We start from the raw sequence: 18,754 nt of genomic DNA on the forward strand, positions 1-18,754 counted from the left end.
GATAATAGAAAAGTAAATAGAGCTAACATGTTCACAGATAAGAACACCAAAATTCATAAAGATGTCCATTCTCTATAATCAATCTCTAGATTAATTATAAATCTTACAAAAGTCATTATCTGTAGACTAATTATAAATGAAATCTATAGATTCAAAATCAATCTATAGATTAATTATAAATCTTTTTTTTTTTTTTTTTTTTTTGAGATAGAGTTTCGCTTGTTACCCTGGCTGGAGTCCAATGGCTTGATCTCGGCTTACCACAACCTCCACCTCCTGGTTTCAAGCAATTCTGCCTCAGCCTCCCGAGTAGCTGGGACTACAGGCGTGCACCACCATGCCCAGCTAATTTTTGTATTTTTAGTAGAGACGGGGTTTCACCATGTTGACCAGAATGGTCTCAATCTCTTGACCTCCTGATCCACCTGCCTTGGCCTCCCAAAGTGCTGGGATTCTAGGCGTGAGCCACTGCGCCCAGCCTTAATTATAAATCTTATTAAAGGTCAGGAGTTCAAGACCAGCCTGGCCAAGATGATGAAACCCCATCTCTACTAAAAATACAAAAAGTTTAGCCAGGCATGGTGGCGTGGTGGCAGGCCCGTACTCCTAGCTACTTGGGAGGCTGATGCAGAGAATCGCTTGAACCTGGAAGGAGAAGGTTGCAGTGAGCTGAGATCATGCTACTACACTCCAGCCTGGGCAACAAAGCACAACTTGGATCATGAGGTCAAGAGTTCAAGGCCAGTCTGGCCAATATGGTGAAACCCTGTCTCTACTAAAAATAAAAAATTAGGCAGGTGTGCTGGCACATGCCTGTAATCCCAGCTTTTGGGAGGCTGAGGCAGGAGAATCGCTTGAACCCGGGTGGGGGAGGTTACAGTAAGCCGAGATCATGCCATTGCACTCCAGTCTGGGCAGCAAGAGTAAAACTCCATCTCAAAAAAAAAAATTGTATATTAAAGCCTGACTGTATTTGAAGATAGGCCCTTTAGAGATAATTCAGCTTAAAATAGTTCAAGGGTGGGGCTCTAATCTATTGTGACTGGAGACCTTCTAAAAACAGGAAGTAACACCAGGAATGCCTGTATGCAGAGGAAAGGCTATTTGAGAACACATGATGGTGGCTGTCTGAAAGCCCAGAAGAAACAGTTTCTCAGACCATAGTGCAATCAAATTAGAACTCAGGATTACGAAACTAACACAGAATCATGCAACTTCATAGAAACTGAACAACTGGCTCTTGAATGTTGACTGGATAAAGAATGAAATGAAGGAAGAAATAAAGATGCTCTTCAAAACCAATGAGAACAAATACACAATGTACCAGAATCTCTGGGACACATTTAAACCAGTGTCTAGAGGGAAATTTATAGCAATAAATGCCCACATGAGAAGCAAGGAAAGATCTAAAATAGACACCCTATCATCAAAATTCAAAGAGTTAGAGGAGCAAGATCAAAAAAACTCAAAAGCTAGCAGAAGACAAGAAATAACTAAGATCAGAGCAGAACTGAAGGAGACAGAGACACACACAAAAAAAACCCTTCAAAAAATCAATAAATCCAGGAGCTGGTTTTTTGAAAAGATCAACAAAATAGACTTCTAGCCTGAGTAATAAAAGAGGGAAGAATCAAACAGATGCAATAAAAATGATAAAGGAAATATCACTACTGATTCCACAGAAATACAAACTACCATCAGAGATTATTACAAACAACTCTATGCACATAAACCAGTAAACCTGGAAGAAATGGATAAATTCCTGGACAGTTGCCTCCTCCCAAGCCTAAACCAGGAAGAAGTTGAAACCCTGAATAGACCAATAACAAGGGCTGAAGTTGAGGCAGCCAAACATAAAAAGCCCAGGTCCAGATGGGTTCACAGTCGCATTCTACCAGATATACAAAGAGGAGCTGGTACCATTGCTTCCGAAACTATTCCAAGCAATCTAAAAAGAGGGACTCCTCCCCAAATCATTTTATGAGACCGACATCATCCTGATACCAAAACCCAGCAGAGACTCAACAAAAAAAGAAAACTTCAGGCCAATATCCATGATGAACATAGATGCAAAAACCTTCAATAAAATACTGGCAAACCGATTGCAACAGCACATCAAAAAGCTTATCCATCACAATAAATTAGGCTTCATCCCTGGGATGCAAGGCTGCTTCAACATACACAAGTCTATAAATGTAATCCTTCACATGAACAGAACTAAAGACAAAAAGCACATGATTATCTGAATAGATACAGAGAAGGCCTTTGACAAAATTCCAAGCCCCTTATGCTAAAAACTCAATAAACTAGATATCGATGGAATGTATCTTGAAATAGTAAAAGCTATTTATGGCAAACCCATAAATGACTTTTATTATTCAGCCAATATCATACTGAATGGGCAAAAACTGGAAGCATTCCCTACGAAATCTGGCACTAGACAAGGATGCCCACTCTCACCACTCCTATTCAATATAGTATTGGAAGTTCTAGCCAGAGCAATCAGACAAGAAAAAGAAATAAAGTGTATTCGGTTAGGAAGGGAGGAAGTCAAATTGTCTCTATTTGCAGATGACATGATTGTATATTTAGAAGACCCCATCGTCTCAGCCCAAAATCTGAAACTGATAAGCAACTTCAGCAAAGTCTCAGGATACAAAAATCAATGTGCAGAAATCACAAGCATTCCTTAACACCAATAACAGACAAACAGAGAGCCAAATCAAGAGTGAACTCCCATTCACAATTGCTACAAAGAGAGTAAAATACCTAGGAATACAACTAACAAAGGATGTAAAGGATCTTTACACTTGAAATTGCCTTCTGTATATGTGGCATCTATAATCAATGACAATGGAGTAAATAAACATCTGCATGAGTTTCTTCCCATGCTTTTGTCATCACTGTTTTGTAGTTAAAATGCAGATGAATAAGAAATACGTAGCTGGTGGAAATGGGATATAATTCCAGTTTCCAACTGCCATGAAATGTTTAACGTCTCTAATCTTGATTTCTTCAGCTGTAAAAATAAAGTTTGAATCACAGAACTTTTGTGAGTATTCAACAATAAACTGTTTGTAAAAGCACTTTCAAAACTATAATATAAAAATCTGCATCCTTTGAAAGTTGCTGAATGTTAGGCTTTAGGTTAAAGCTAGAGCTCACGCAAGATTTCCTTTTTTTTTCTTCCCGAGAAGTTTACCAAGCTTTAGGATGTGCTGCCCTCGTGTGGATGATGGTTGATAGTGCTGAATAGGAATGAGGAGTCCAAATTATTAGTTTAATAATTTTGTTGATGGCGTAAAGTTCATTTAGATCTATGTTTATACAAATATATAATATATATGGATTTATAACATATAAGAATATATATTATAAAACAAATTATGTGTACATATATACTTAGACGTACAAAACCAGGATGAACACACACAACATATTTAATAGGAGATTTTGTAGCCGTTCTCGAAGCACTAGTTTCCTTGATATTCAGCAAGAAAGGCTGGTTCAAATTAGGGCTAGTGCTGTTTATAAATTAAAATAATGATATAAGTACATGAAAAGTTAAAGCATATTTCTTTAGCAACATACAGGATCCATTAATATGTTCTTTAAAATAATTTTAAACACTAAAATAATATGAATTATTATTCATTTGTGGGCATTAACATTTCTAAAAATATTTCCATTATAATCCAATTAATATCTAAGATTTTCTGTTAAAATTTTCAAGACAATTGAAATAAAATATAACTAGGTTTCAAAATAAAACAGGAAAATAATTGTTTTATCTAAAAATCTTCAGTATCTAGTTTTCTGAGAAAGTAACAAAACAACAGAGTAACAATAACAACAACAAAAATGGTAAACAAGACATTACAATCCTAACATTGTGTTTTAATATGTTTTTTGGAAATCACTTACATTTGGGATTTAATGAGAGAAAATTTTCCAGGCTTTAAAAGTTTGTTTGACACCATTTAATTAGGAGTCTAAACAGATTCGAATTGAAAAAAAACTTGATTACAAGTTTTTATATAGAGATTTAGTATCCATGTTATATAATCATCATAATTCTATGAGAAAATATTATTTCACAGAGAAATAGGCCTGTGAGTAAGCGTGTATGTGTGTTTGTGTGTGTGTGTTGAGGTGGGAAGAATGTATTAAATTTGGTAAGACTGGTTATACTTCTCTTAAAAATATTTGTGGGCATTAAATTAAATAGAACCAGTATCCTCAGGAACTCATAATTAATCAATCTAATTGGGAGATTCCACTAAAGGTTGGAAAAGGTTCTGTCACAAAAGAAGAGATTTAAAAAGCACAAAAATGTCTAGTTAATTATAACACATTACTAAGTTTATTGATTGAAAAGTCTTTGTCTATTTCTGCTGCCAAAAGTACATTAATTTTAACCCTGTGGTTATTAAATGAGAATTTAAATAGACCATATTAACAATATTTTGAAATAAGTTTCTATGTGCAAGTACATAAAGACTGTATATTGACCATTAATCTCTGGAATCCTTAATATACTAAAATCTTTATGCTTTTCAGATTCAACTTTGGTTAAAATTTATTTTAAGTGTAACTCTAAGTTCAATTCAACAGATGCAAAGAACTGAAGTAACAGTTTTAAGTAGCAAATGAGCAGCTAAGGTATAAAAAATTGTATTATAATGTTTAATTTCTTGAGATGGCTATGAAATAGATTAGGATTTATCTCATTTTATGTATAAAATTGTATATGACACATTATAAAAGTTATTCAAATAAAAATTTTGAGATAAAGGTAGAAAATTGAGCTTAGTGCTTTTAACAACAGGTTCATTAGAAAGTAAACTAAATAAAAATAAAGACTTGAGCAAAAGTTTTCAGAAAATACAAACAAGAAAGGAAAAGATTTTACAATATTAACCCTGGCCAAAATGCCCAGAACAAGCACTGTAAATAGGCATTTTATGTATTGTGAAGTAAAATAAAAGCATGTAATTTTCAAAAATTATTTTTCCATAAACAATATGAACTCTATTTTCTTATTTGCTTTCTGTGTGTCTGTTTTATCAATTACTGAGAGAGGGCTATCATAATCTCTAAGTATAAGTGGGAATCTGTCTATCTGTCCTTTAATTTTCAATTTGCTTTCTTTACTTTGATCCTCTTAGGTACATCATATTTATGGTGAATATGTCTTCTTCACGAATTGACATCTTTACTTCTAAAATGATCTTTTTCTCATAATAATCATTTCTCTGAAGATCCACTTATCTAATATTAATACAGCCACTCCAGCTTTACTCTACTGTTAGTATGATATGTATTCTCATTTTATTTTTAACCTTTTTCTTTATGAGTTTCTTAAGATAGCACCAGTTTGGTCTAGCTTTTTTAAAAAATCCAACTTAACAATATCCAACTATTAGTGAGGGTTCTGAGTTTACATTTAATGTGATTATCTATATGTTTGAGTTGGAATTTATCATTTTGCTATAGTTTTTTAAATTTATCTCATCTCTTTTTTTCTCTTTTTTCTTCTTTCCTACTTCATTTTGATTAATAGAACATATTTTATGATTCCATTTGATATTTTATTGGCTTATTAGATATTCTTTTTTTTTTTTTGCTCTACTTTTTTTGTGGTTGTATGTAAAATTTGCAGTTACTACCATTTTTATAATCCCACTTGTCTGTTTTCGCTTCTGACGTTATATCCAAGAAATTATTGCCAAGGCTAATGTCAAGAAGAATTGCTCTGTTTTCTTCCAGGATCTGTATGGCTTTAGGTCGTAGGTTGAATATTTAATTTGTCTCAGAGTATCAAAATATCCATATGAACCAAAACAATCCAGATTCAATGAATCCATTTTTTTTGATACGAAGTCTGACTCTTGTTGCCCAGGCTGGAGTGCAATGGCAAAATTTTGGCTCACCACAACCTCCACCTCCTGGGTTCAAGTGATTCTCCTGCCTCAGCCTCCCTAGTAGCTGGGATTACAGGTGCCCACCACCATGCCCGGCTAATTTTTTGTATTTTTAGTAGAGACGTGTTTCGTATGAAAAAACAAAACAAATATTTTAAAAGAATCACAAAATAAAAATAGTCAAAGCATCTTTGAGCAAGAAGAGTAAAGGTGGAGACATCACACTCCCTGGTATCAAATACATTCAAAGTGACAAGAATCCAGACAGTATTAAAACAGACATATAGACCAAGGGAAAAAAAATTTAAAGCTTAGAAAGAAACCCACCCATATATGGTCAGCTGATCTTTGACAAGATGTCAAGAATATACAAAGATGTCAAGAATGAACAAAGAGTAGTCTCTTCAATAAATAATGTCAGGAAAACTGAAAACCCACAAGCAAAAGAAGGAAATTGGAGCCTTATCTTAAACCATACCTCTTCAAATTTGATGACACAAATTCTTAAAACTTAGAAAAGATAAGTTTTTAAAATTAATACAAATGATTATATATTTAACATGTTTAAATGGGAGAAAAAAATAAAAGCATTTTCTTTAAAAGCAAATGTATGAATGATCTAGAATGCCCTCTTCTATTTAATACTAAATGTAAAGTTTCAGCTTATAAAATAAAATATATATGAAATGCCTAAAAACTGAATAAAAGAAAAAAAGACTGTCGTAACTTTTACATGCTATTCTGGTCCATATTGAAATTCAAAGGAATCTATAGCCACTGTGAAGTTATAGTCTATACTGAGAGAGACAATCTTTCAATTTCCCTCAGCTATTAGTGTCAAAGGGGATTAATTGGCTGAACTCAAATTGATACAAAAGAGAAAGAGAGCCAGGTGATACAGTCAATTAAAGTAGCCTCCTAGAACTCTGAATATCGTTGATTCAGAAGGTATACTGCAAAGTGTTTACTTTGCAGGTCTGAATTTCTCAAATTGTACATACCCAAAAATGCTTGTGTTCTTATATTCAAGACGGTAGCTGGCTCTTAAGAGCTGAGTTCCAATCTTTTGGAATACAGTCTCTAATAGGAGTGTTTTTATATAGTTGAGGTCTTGGTCCACAGTTGTTTGACTGGACAGTTTATGTTATCAATGTGATTTACCATGATCACTGGTTTTTGCTCTGGGTAGCTGAGGTTAGTCACTCAAGCCCTAGACGTCTGTGTGATTGAGCCCTCAAGACATCAAAGTTCAAGTGAGCTGGTTGATAAAACTGCATCCTGTCCCCACATATCATTGCTAGGAAAATTAAGTAAATCCTGTGCAACTCCACTGGTAGAGGACCCCTGCAAGCTTGCATCTGATCTTTTCTGGGCTACCCCTCATGGGTCTTTTCTCTCTCCTTATTTTAATCTATTATTTTGTTGCAATAAACCATAACCACGAGTCTAACAGCTTCTGAGTCCTGTGAGTCCTTCTAGTGAATCATCAGATCTCAGAGTAGATCCATAAGAATAATCAGTAAGGCATTTTGAATAATTTGATAAAACAAAATATATATTATCATTGCAATAGAAATTTCTTTGTAAAATATTTTTTCTTAATCTTGAATGTACAAGTAGAGTTAAAATTCCAAAATAACACAAGAAAAATAATTTACTAGAATTTATTTCTAAGATTTAAATGTGACTTTATACGATTACAGATATTGAAGATGATATTAAAATATTTAACTAAAATCCAGACATATGAATCAGAGCTCTAGGTTTCTAGTCTTGTAGACATTTGTCTTTCTCTTTGTTTTAATGGGGATATACCAATGGTAATAGCTCCATCTGTAATTGGCCACTATATATTTTTTTCTCCTGCAATTTTTGAGATAGTTGAAGTGAGGCCACATGTAACAGGGTCTTTAAGCAATTTCCTTCTTCCCAGATGTGCCATGAAGTATCTTCACTCTTTATAACTCCCCATTCCCACCTCTTCCCAATTACACTCTTATCCCGACTATCTTAAAGCTACCTTTGTCATTTCCTCAGCACCACAAGCCACAGTTTTTATCAACCATAAGTATTGCCTCTCCTTCTTTTAATCACCATTTGAATTTTGCAGATTCAATGATATTTACACATTCTGCTCTGAGCTACTATAAATCAATGTGAATATTAATACTCCTCCAAGTAGAAAAGAGTTATAAACAGGGAATTATAAAATAGGCAGCTAAGAAAATCCTAGAGGACTGCAGGTTAAAATGAGACACATAACTTCAACAGTCAAATTGGTCATGAAATAAAAACCATTTGTTACAGCCAAGTTGCCAAGGATGTATGAAAATTATACATGTTTTATTATGTTAGTGAAATGGTGAAAGATGAAACTGTGAATACAATTCTACTGCTGGAGGAATTCCTGATTTACCAAGTCTGTAGCATGTCCACATACACACAACACACAGTTACACTATATGTCAATTATACATATATATACATACATGTAAGACTTATTACACTGTGGTGTGTGCTAAAGAACACGTGACTAAGAGGCAGAGTTAACAATACCACTTAAATGTTATTAATAACTTGAATCTGCTCTCTGTGATAGAATGCCCTAGCTCTCTAGATATGGAACCATTAATATAATCTTTCTACTGGTCTCTTTTTTAAACTATAGCACTATTTTCTCATATGAAAAGAGAATCAGTGATAGCTTTCTCAATATCAAATGATTTATTTTTGACTTTCTATTGACGTCTTTTCTTTGGAAAAGCAGAGAGCTAGAGCTTGAGAAAATCCTAGAATCACAAAGGCCCTATACTATTTTAGTGAAATTAGTTAAGTGGGCTTTGAAGGTAAATGGATCTATCTTCCCTTAGTTTTCAAAATGATGTTTCTCAATGAGAGAGTTACTTAATTTTTCTCAGTTTTTATTTTATCACAAAATTAAAATGATAATATTTTGTAAATACATTGTGAAAATTAGTAATCATAATCCAAATGTTTAAAAAAATGCTTCAGTGGAGAGTTTAAGTCACCATAAATTTTAATACTAAAACGGAGATTATAGCACAAGAAAGTAGACTGTACACAGATTGACTGCCTAACCATCAATATTGAGAAATAGTTTAGTTATCTTTCCAGGATATATAACAGAATATAACAAAATAAAACAGAAAGAGGAATATTATTTGAGATGAGGGGCCATAACTTCAATATAGTCAGATGTTTGTGTATCTCAATGTGCCAAGCAAGGAGAGGGGTGTATATATGGGCATTGCTGGGTGTGTCCACTAATTATCCCAGCTGAAAGCCTGAAAATGAGGACAACTGTGACCACTACATCGGGATATTTGGGGGAATGTGAAGACTATTGGCATACTACTAGGCTCCACTTATGTTGGGGTATCAATTTTAATGAAATCACAATTGAGCTAAAAACAAAGATTGGTTGAATTCAATTTCTAATCTAATACAAGGCTACCACCTCACACTATTTTTAATTGGCATTTTTGTCAAGAAAAGACAGAAAATATCCGGAAGCATGGATTCCAAAATAATATCATAAATATCACAATATAAGCACCACAATTTGTATGAATCCAATAAATACCACATTATACTTATTAGTTTTTCTTTATTCCTAAAATTGTTCACTTATATGATGAATATTTTTATCTTTATTTTAAAAACAGATTAACAAAAATGAAATATATATTCCTATGTGTTAATTTGCAATAATGGTCTATGAATTCAAAGATAATTACATTCAGAGCCAATTTTAAAAGGTTCAAGGTATTTTAATATAAATATAAAAGAAATTACAAAAATAATTTGATTTGCTACCATGAAGGAAGAGGGAAGGCATACCATGTAATGTTACAAAGTTCAAAGAACTAAGTTTTTGGCCAGCCGTGGTGGCTCATGCCTGTAATCCCAGCACTTTGGGAGGCCAAGGCAGGCAGATCACTGAGGTCAGGAGTTTAGGACAAGCCTGATCAACATGGTGAAACCCTGTCTCTACTAAAAATACCAAAAATCAGCCAGGCATAATGGCAGACACATGTAATCCCAGCTACTCAGGAGACTGAGACAGGAGAGCCGCTTGAACACAGGAAGGTGGAAGTTGCAGTGAGAAGAGATGGCACCATTGCACTCCAGCCTAAATGACAATGCAAGACTTTGTCTCAAAAAAACAAAAAACAAAAAACAAAACAAAACCTAGGTTTTTGGGATTAATAAGGGGCTTGCATTCCACAACTAGGGAAATTCTTTTTTAGTTTATACACAGCATCTTTCAGAATAGAAGTTGAGTTTCTGATGATGCCAGTATACCCACATTATGGGGGTATACTTTGAAACATCCAATGGCATCATTTAGTCTAAAAGAGCACAATCTCACTGAGTACAATTTCTATTCATGACAAACTGAAAACAAGCAGGTGGCACACTTCTTAAGCATGACAATAGCAAATACGGAAATCATCCTTAGTGACTATCTTTTTAAGAAAAGAAGTAACTATATTTAAGACAACTTTTATTTTTAATCAAGGAATACATTATGCACTAGAGATTCTTGATAGTTTATAAATTGGACATACAGCCATATACTAAGGTACCAGTTGTTCCTTAAGCCAAATTCTACAGTGAGAACTATCTATGTGCTGTACAGCAGTTCTCTCAGAAGCTGAGGAAGAAATAAGGTTCAGAGGCCAGGCACAGTGGCTCACACCTGTAATCCCAACACTTTGGGAGGCCGAGGCAGGAGGATCACTTGAGGTCAGGAATTCAAGACCAGCCCACCCAACATGGTGACACCCTGTTCCTACTAAAAATACAAAAATTAGCCTGGTGTGGTGACGGGCCTGTAATCCCAACTACTTTGGAAGCTGAGGCAGGAGAATAACTTTGAACCTGGGAGGGGGAGGTTGCAGTGAGCCGAGATCTGCCACTGCACTCTAGCCTGGGCAATAGAGTGAGAGTCCTTCTCCCAAAAAAAAAGAGAGAGAGAGAGAGGAGAAATAAGGTTCAAATAAGGTTCAGTTAAATTTGATGGTGCCATGCAGAACCCTTGGCCTGCACAAAATTTATTAAGAGATTCACTTCTGGATATGAGTAGCAATAATTTTCATAATTCCCGATATCCTTGTTCCATTAGCTATTAAAGATATTTGTTCCATTAGCTATTAAAGTAAATTATTTTACTCATTTCATCCGGAAGATTTAAGACTTCCTCACTGACATAAAAAGCAAGTTTTTTAACTGGTTCAATCGAATATGTCCTTGTACTTATTCCTATGTCCTTCAAGACATTTGGAGTTTTTCTTTACCACAATTTAACATATTATTTCTCTAGTCTATTTTCCCTACACAAAACTGAAGAACAACTATTGTAATGGAAACTCTACAGAAATATGACATGTTGTTAGCTCTCCTGTGGTCAAACATAATAATGTAAAATTGTGCAACTGCCCTCTTTCACTATCAGTTTACAGTTACCAGGTGTTCTGAATCCTTTGAGAAATGTGATAACAAAACTCAAAACAGGGTTTTGCCAGTTCTTCACAGTATACCTCTATTTGAAATAAAATATTCAAGGTAGTTATTTGTTGTTCAAATATTTTTAGTAACATGAGAAGCATAAAGAATTTAAGTAAATAGGATATTTAATTTCTTAAATAATAGAATTTCTGAACCTAGATTATCATTCTGTAAAGGTGAGAAGTTGGGAACTTGCTGTTTTACAAAGGCATTTTCACGCTTATCTAATTTGTTATGGCTTCCTTCGAGAAGGAAGGTTTAGTACATACCAGAAACCATTTATTTTTTGCAGTTTTTTTTTTTTTTTTTTTTGCTACTTTCCATTTACAGAGCCCCATGGTAATGTAACTAGGGTTTTATCATTGCAGGCTTCTTAAGTAGTTTGGTGTAAATAATATTTAATAAAAGTATAATTATTTATAATTGACATGACATATCACACGCGATGTCATATCATCCTCCTAAAGAGTACAGTGAAATTTTTAACCCTATTTTAAAGAAGAGAAAACACTATGACTCAAAAGTTTCAGTCGCTTGTCTGAGATCACAGTTAGCAAGTGGAATCAGAACCTGAAGCCGCATGCATTTTTTAAGACCCTTCACCATCTTACTTTTTGTGTGTCTCTTATTTAAGGTGTATAGATTATTAACTCATCCAGTAGCTAAAATGATCAGTATTTAATACATACCTGGGTAGTGATAATTATTATAGAACACATTTCAAATGTCTTGAGACATACTCGTGAATAATATCTAAATTAAAATAAAAATGTGGTTTGAAGGCATATAAAATTTGAAAGCCAGGAAAAAAAAAACAGTTAAATTATGCCTTAAGGGAATTTTTAAAACACAGAACTATACTTATAAAATTCTCGTAACCATATCTTCAAAAATAAACTTAAATTTTATTTACCTTGCATATGTTTTATATGTGATATATTTAATCTTTCCTTCAGAAAAAGTCCATGAAAAAGTTGAAAAGTTTTTGATGAAAAATTATTGCAAGAGTTTTACAATATCAAAAAAATAAAAAAGATATACACAATTACCACTTGTGAAAGATAAGAGTAAGATAAATTGTTTAAGAGTATTCTTGCCTATATGACTTGCCACAGGTCTTTTGTATTTGTTCTTACCTACCCCTAAAAGACTTTTTTTCCAGGGATCTTATGGATTCTCTTTCCCTTTTTTCAGGTCTTTGGTCTGATGTCATTCTTTCATATGATACTTTCTCTGCCTGCTCTATTTAAATACACAACCTCACTCTAAGAACTATCTGTTCTTCTTACTTAATTACACAGCATATTTCACAGGCTAACATCCATATATTTTATATATTTATTTTATTTATTCTCTGTCTCCTCTTATTAGAATGTAAGTTCCATGAGGTAGAGTAGAGATTTTGATCTGTTTTGCTTATTGCTGCATTCCTGCCACTTAGACAAGTTGTAGTAACTAAGTTGGCGTTCAACAAATAGTTATTTTACACAAAGAGAACAAGAGAGAAGGCAGGAAGAAAAGAAAAAGAAGGAAGAAAGGAGAGAAGGAAGGAAGGGAGGGAGGGAGGAAGGAAAGGGTGCCTAGGGGAAAGAGGGAGAAAGGAAGGCAAGTCAAAATGTATGTAAAAAGAGGAAGGCAGCAAATCACACTGTCACGTGTGTACCTATGCAACAATCTTGCATGTTCTTCACATGTACCCCAAAACCTAAAATACAATTAAAAAAAGAGGAAAAAAAAAGATCTTGTATATTACCTCTGTAAGAAAGTATCGGTGGTAGCATCATCTGTTAATTCCTGCTATTAATTAATGTCTTGAGTACTATTAAGAGATCTGGAGGCAAAACCATTTAAGAGAGAAGGAAATAAAAATATAAAGGAAGGCTCACAAAAGCCAGGAAAAATAAGTAATATTAACAATCTATCAGGACTGGCCTTGATTGTTAACATTATTTTGTTTGATTCTCATAAGGAATCTCTCATGCAAGGAAATGTGAGGCTGGCCAAATGATAGAATTTAAATTGAGAAATGGTGTCAAGTACCCAGAAAAGTGTAAAGATAGAGAGACAGTGAGAGCCAGGGTAGAGTGTAAACTCTGGTTTTCTATTGCCTGAGTCTATGCTTTTCAAAGCTTTCTGCAGACAAAGAAAAGAATGAAGGACAAAGGAGGACAGTAAATCATGTACCACCTCAAAAGTATTTGCCAGGTTATTTTTCAGTAGTGCTATAATGTATACTAACAAAGGCACTTTCATTTATATTTTGAAATTGATTTATACATTGAAAAGCTATGACCTAAATATGTACAAAGTTGTTTGCATTGAGACAATAGCATACATATTAATACCACCATTTCATTTTTAAGGATTTATTTAAAGAGAATAATCAGGGAGTTGTATATACAGAAACATAAAAGTCCATTATCTTCAGCTTAGCATATGCAATGGAATGGAAATCTTTTGCCATAAGACAGTAAGAATAAATAAGGAATGTGGAGTCATTAAAAAAAGAAAATTGTAGACTTACCTAGAATTTTGCTATAGTATGAATTCCATTCTCCCCAGTAGGACTGAAATATATAGTCTTGCAGAGAATAAGATGCGATATTTTTAATCCTTTCACCAAAGGTCATCTGGTCAGTGAGCTCTGACAAGGCTGCGGGTACATAGGAGACTGGTGCTGGGATTTTCCCACAGTGTCTCTCCACTGTTGATGCTGGAGAGAACCTCAATGTGTATATAAATGGAATTCCTAATTTCAGAGCAATGAGATCACCACAGACTGTTGCTGGGTCTGCTACCAACACATCAAAACCACCTTTCTGAAGTCTTGCCATTAACTTGGGGTTGTTTAGTACACCGTCACAGATTTGTATATTAATTTGAAAGAAAGTGTCTAGAAATTTTCCTAGTTCTTTGTAGAAAGCCCATATTGTGAGAGGTGTTGGTCTATGGTCAGTCCACAGCATTATCATACGCTCAATTAAGGAATCTATATTGCTCTTGTTGTAGGAAACAGGTATCACTTCAAAATTCACAGGAGGATCAGGATTGGAGTTGATGAATAGAGTTGCTGATGAAGCTAGTGCAGTCACACTGTGATTTCTTTGAATCAACTCTTCTAGAATAATCTTAATATTTAACCAATGGCTACCATCTGTAGGCCAAATTAACACATTTCCACCTAGAACAATTTCGGTCAGAGTCAAATTAAAAACCAGCATCTGGACAAACTTCTTAGGCATGGTGAAACCCATTATGGAAACCATCCTACTGTAGATCCTTCAAGATGAAAAAAAACCTTCAATGTATGTTTAGGTCAATTTTTAAATAAAATAATAATTTATGTGATGGTTATACTCAGTCATAGATCAATTGATCTTTAGATTAAAAATAAACAATATAATTCAAATTCCTATATGCATTCACACCATTATTCACTAACAGAAATAAAGTCTGGTTCTATTGTAAAGAAAAGGAAGCAGGGAGATTATAAACCTACAATGTATATATTCTGTGATAATAAATATGATTCATAAAATACATCTTTAATATAATACATTTTTCATAAAATTCAATAAACAACCTTCACTCAGGGGAAGTTCGCGCAAACATTTCAAGATGTTTTAGATTATTTGGATTATAGAGTAAACTACTAGGCAATTGATATAGAATAGTTCTCTTCTCCATAAAGCAAATTGATCATTGTCTCCTACTCCTTTGTTACAGGAAATTTTTCAGATTTTTTTCCATATGACACAAATCAAGAAGACAGGGCCTGGAACTCCAAGGAAGCACAGACTTTGTTTTTCAGAGAAGTTAGGTAGACACTGGAGTTCAATAGCCCAGATTCTAATACTGTCCTTTTCCAAGATTTCTGACCCTGGTGAATTATCCAGACCCTCCCATTCTCAGTTTTCTCAAAGAAAAATGAGAGATAATGCCATTAATTTATTATATTACTTTATAGATTAACAATAGTATCTGCAAAGCTATTTTTCAAACGGCTTGGTACAAGGAAGGGTGTAGTAATTTTAGCAGTTTAATAAATTTGCCTGAAGATTGATCAGGAAATCAGCAGGTCAGCTACAAAATGACTGGTTAGACTTGGATATAGTAGTGTTAGGTACGGATATAGTGTGGCAATTCTTGGTGAATCCCAAACTGAACAATAGCAATTATACAACAATGCTGTTTTGAAATCATTAGAGGCCACCATTAAAAAGAAAAATAAGAACAAATACAGTGATTAAAAGGATAAAAATCAAAAATTAAGGCTAGAAAATAAGTGATGGGTTTTAAATTTATACTCAGTTGCCCTTAAATTATGTCACTTCAGGCCTCTAAGTAACGAACCAAGAGGACAGAAAACAGGAAAGATGAGAGAGAAGTGATGGTGTTAGAATTCTTGCATTTGTGTCCTCTCAAGAGTAAGCCTCAATTTAAATGTAGTAGCAATACCTTTAAAATTAATTAGATTTTGAAACCAGGCAACCACAGAAGAGTATAAATAATCTTAATGGTCTTCAAAATAAGCCCAGTAAAGAGGGTTTAAAAATCTTCAAAAAGAAATCTGTTGCTTTCATAAACTTTATATAAAAAGCAAAGAAAGCACCACATTATAGAAAATGTGAACAAAAGTCTATCTATGAAATACTTATATTTGTTCAAATATTGAGTTACATGTAAGGAAAATATGATAAATAATTAGGGATTACTCACAAATGTAGCTATGATAGCACATAAAACTTTATCAAAATATGTAACAATATCTCAAGTGCATATAGATATCCCTAAATTACGTGGAGTAAGAGGAAAAAATTATTTTGGTCAATTTCCACTTTTAAGTGATGTCTGCAGGGCAATAAAATATTTATCTAATTTAGTGAAGAACAATAAAATGTATATAATGCTGTTAATTTGAATTGATAATCCTTAAAACAATGTTTTTGTCTAGTAAAACGTATATAATGCTATTAGTGTGAATTGACAATCCTCAAAACAACATTTTTGTATGAAAGTTTTTTTTTTTCCCCCTAAAGACATGCCCTTGCCTGAAATCTTCTCTTCCTAAGGGCTCCCTGAACATTGAAACTGATGCCTAGGATTCAACTCTGCTGGCTCTTTTTTCATTGTCTCCCCAAGGCCAAAAAAGACTGGAAATCAGCTTTCATACTGTTTTGGGAACATGAGTTATTCAGTTTTATTTGTGTTTCTTGATTTGTATTTGCTTAATTCTCTAAAAGCTTAAATTTAGATGTACTTTTCTCTTTGTTTTGATATACAGAAACTGAGTATCTTCTAACACTTTATTTTTTAGCTCACAGTGGAGTCTGATATCAAATGATTCACCGCTTTCTGAATTGTAACTAGGCATGTTACTCAGCCTCCTCAGTTACCAAATGATCAGAACAATGATACCTATTTCCTATAGTTTTGTGGATGGTGTGAAATGATGCAGGTAAATTATTAGAACACTCCCTAGGCTCAATAAGTGATACCTATCTATGATATTTTAGGGAATTTTATTTTTTAAATGACCAAATTAATCAGATCTCATTACCTTGACCCTTCTCTACTCTTTCCCTCCTCCTACAGTGACAGACTAGGACACTTAAGCTTTGGTGAAGAATTTCTCAAACACTGAGAGTTTCCCCACAAGCAGTCATGCTCAGTCTTTAGGCAGACCACAAATGATAGGTTATTAACAATGCACAGAGTACCAAAGTTTATAAATTATTTATTTTAAGAAAAATACACATAGAAAACTCAAGATTATATCCACACAAATTGTAACTTCCATTTCCTTTTGTTCTGATACCCTTTCATGAGTGGGATCAAAAAAACATAGAGTGATCACTATCTCCAAGAATTTTCAATGTCCAATGTCAATTATACCTCCAATGTAATGCCTGTGGTTGTGATTCAGCTTATGGATCATTGCAGAAAAGGGAATGATACCAGAAGGTTTTTGAAAGATTCTAACCAATCAAGACTAATGTAAATTAAAACAGAAGAAGAATAAAGGAAGGAGAGAAGAAAGCAAAGAAATGATTAGTAAGAAAGAGAAAAATAAAAAAAGGAAGACCTAAGTAGAAATGTATTATTCTACAGGAAAATACTCCAGTACAGTTTTTCTTCTTTAAAATTGCTGCTGAAAACCAAGAATCATGGAAGTATATGTACTTAAATGTGTTTCATTTCTAGCACTTTATTTTACACTAATTACTCATGCTCAATGACAAAGATCTAGGTATTATGATAATTGTTTTTGAAAAATCTAGATTTCTTATTTAATAGACTTGCAAAAATATCTGTTATTATAGACGGCATTAACCTTAGAGATTATTCACCTAATTATTCATATATACTGTTATGTATTTTTACATATTATATACATCAAATATCTAGAGATTATTCACAGAAAAACCTTTCTGTTTTTACAGAGGTCAAAGGGTAAAGCACTGTTGTTAACAATATGTAATACTTATGGATTATAAGTATTTTTAGTGATAAAAAATGTTACATTATTCTCTTCTTATATGTGCCCCAGTTTTGGTTGTTGTTTTTTTCTTTTCTTAATAAAAGTAAAAATAAAATTTACCTGGTTCAATTTTTAAAATATATATATGCTTGAAATCTGCAGAACCCTTTACTTCCTTTCAGTTAGAGATGGCTTATAAAGCTCGCTTAATGCCAAAAATACATCCCTAGACAACCCTTCCCAGACAACAGAATCACCTGAATGAAGACCTACCCCATAATGAATAGCAAGTTACCTAGTGATGCAATGGCCCAATTATATTCATTTGACAAATCAAAAACAGGCAAGAAATAGAATAGCAGATTTTAAAAGCTAAATACATTGAAAAGAAGAAAAGTATCCAAAAAAAATTTAACCTAAAATATTCTGAACAGTTAATAGATTTGTACCTGAAATTTAAAAAGAAGAGAAAAAAAATCTAGGACTAGGAAATATGACATCAAAGCTTTGGTGTGAGAAAGATTTTAATTTGGATACTGTTTTCTCAAAATTTTAACATGCTTAATATTTCCAACCCTCAATATTCTCATCTGTGTTAACAACTTTTTTTCTTGCGATGAACTACAATGGTTCATTTCAAGAACTGAGAGAAAATATATGTAAATCACTTATCACAGTGGCTAGTGCATAGGAAGATATTAATATAAACTGCTATCACTATTATGATATCCATGAGTTTGAGCTAGATACCCATGATCTAAAATTTAAAAAAAGCAATTTCACATTATAAATATCTAATTTCTACCAATTAGCAGGG

General features: G+C 33.4%; 1 protein-coding gene across 4 annotated transcripts in view; it reads right to left on the reverse strand.

The window, feature by feature from the left end:
• Nucleotides 1–18,754, reverse strand: part of LOC105731570 (UDP-glucuronosyltransferase 2A1) — a 48,087-nt gene that overhangs the window by 19,030 nt on the left and 10,303 nt on the right. For 2 of the 4 annotated variants that reach the window (XM_012473408.2, XM_012473407.2), the window contains exon 3: nt 13,981–14,610. The exons of the other annotated variants lie outside the window; for them this stretch is intronic. In XM_012473408.2, coding sequence (XP_012328831.2) covers nt 13,981–14,610 — 630 coding nt within the window. The remainder of the gene's footprint in view (nt 1–13,980; nt 14,611–18,754) is intronic. 4 annotated transcript variants of the gene reach the window in all.

This window comes from Aotus nancymaae, unplaced genomic scaffold (assembly GCF_030222135.1).
Source record: "Aotus nancymaae isolate 86718 unplaced genomic scaffold, 86718_ANA_hifiasm-v0.15.2.pri h1tg000006l, whole genome shotgun sequence".
NCBI classification, from domain to species: domain Eukaryota; kingdom Metazoa; phylum Chordata; class Mammalia; order Primates; family Aotidae; genus Aotus; species Aotus nancymaae.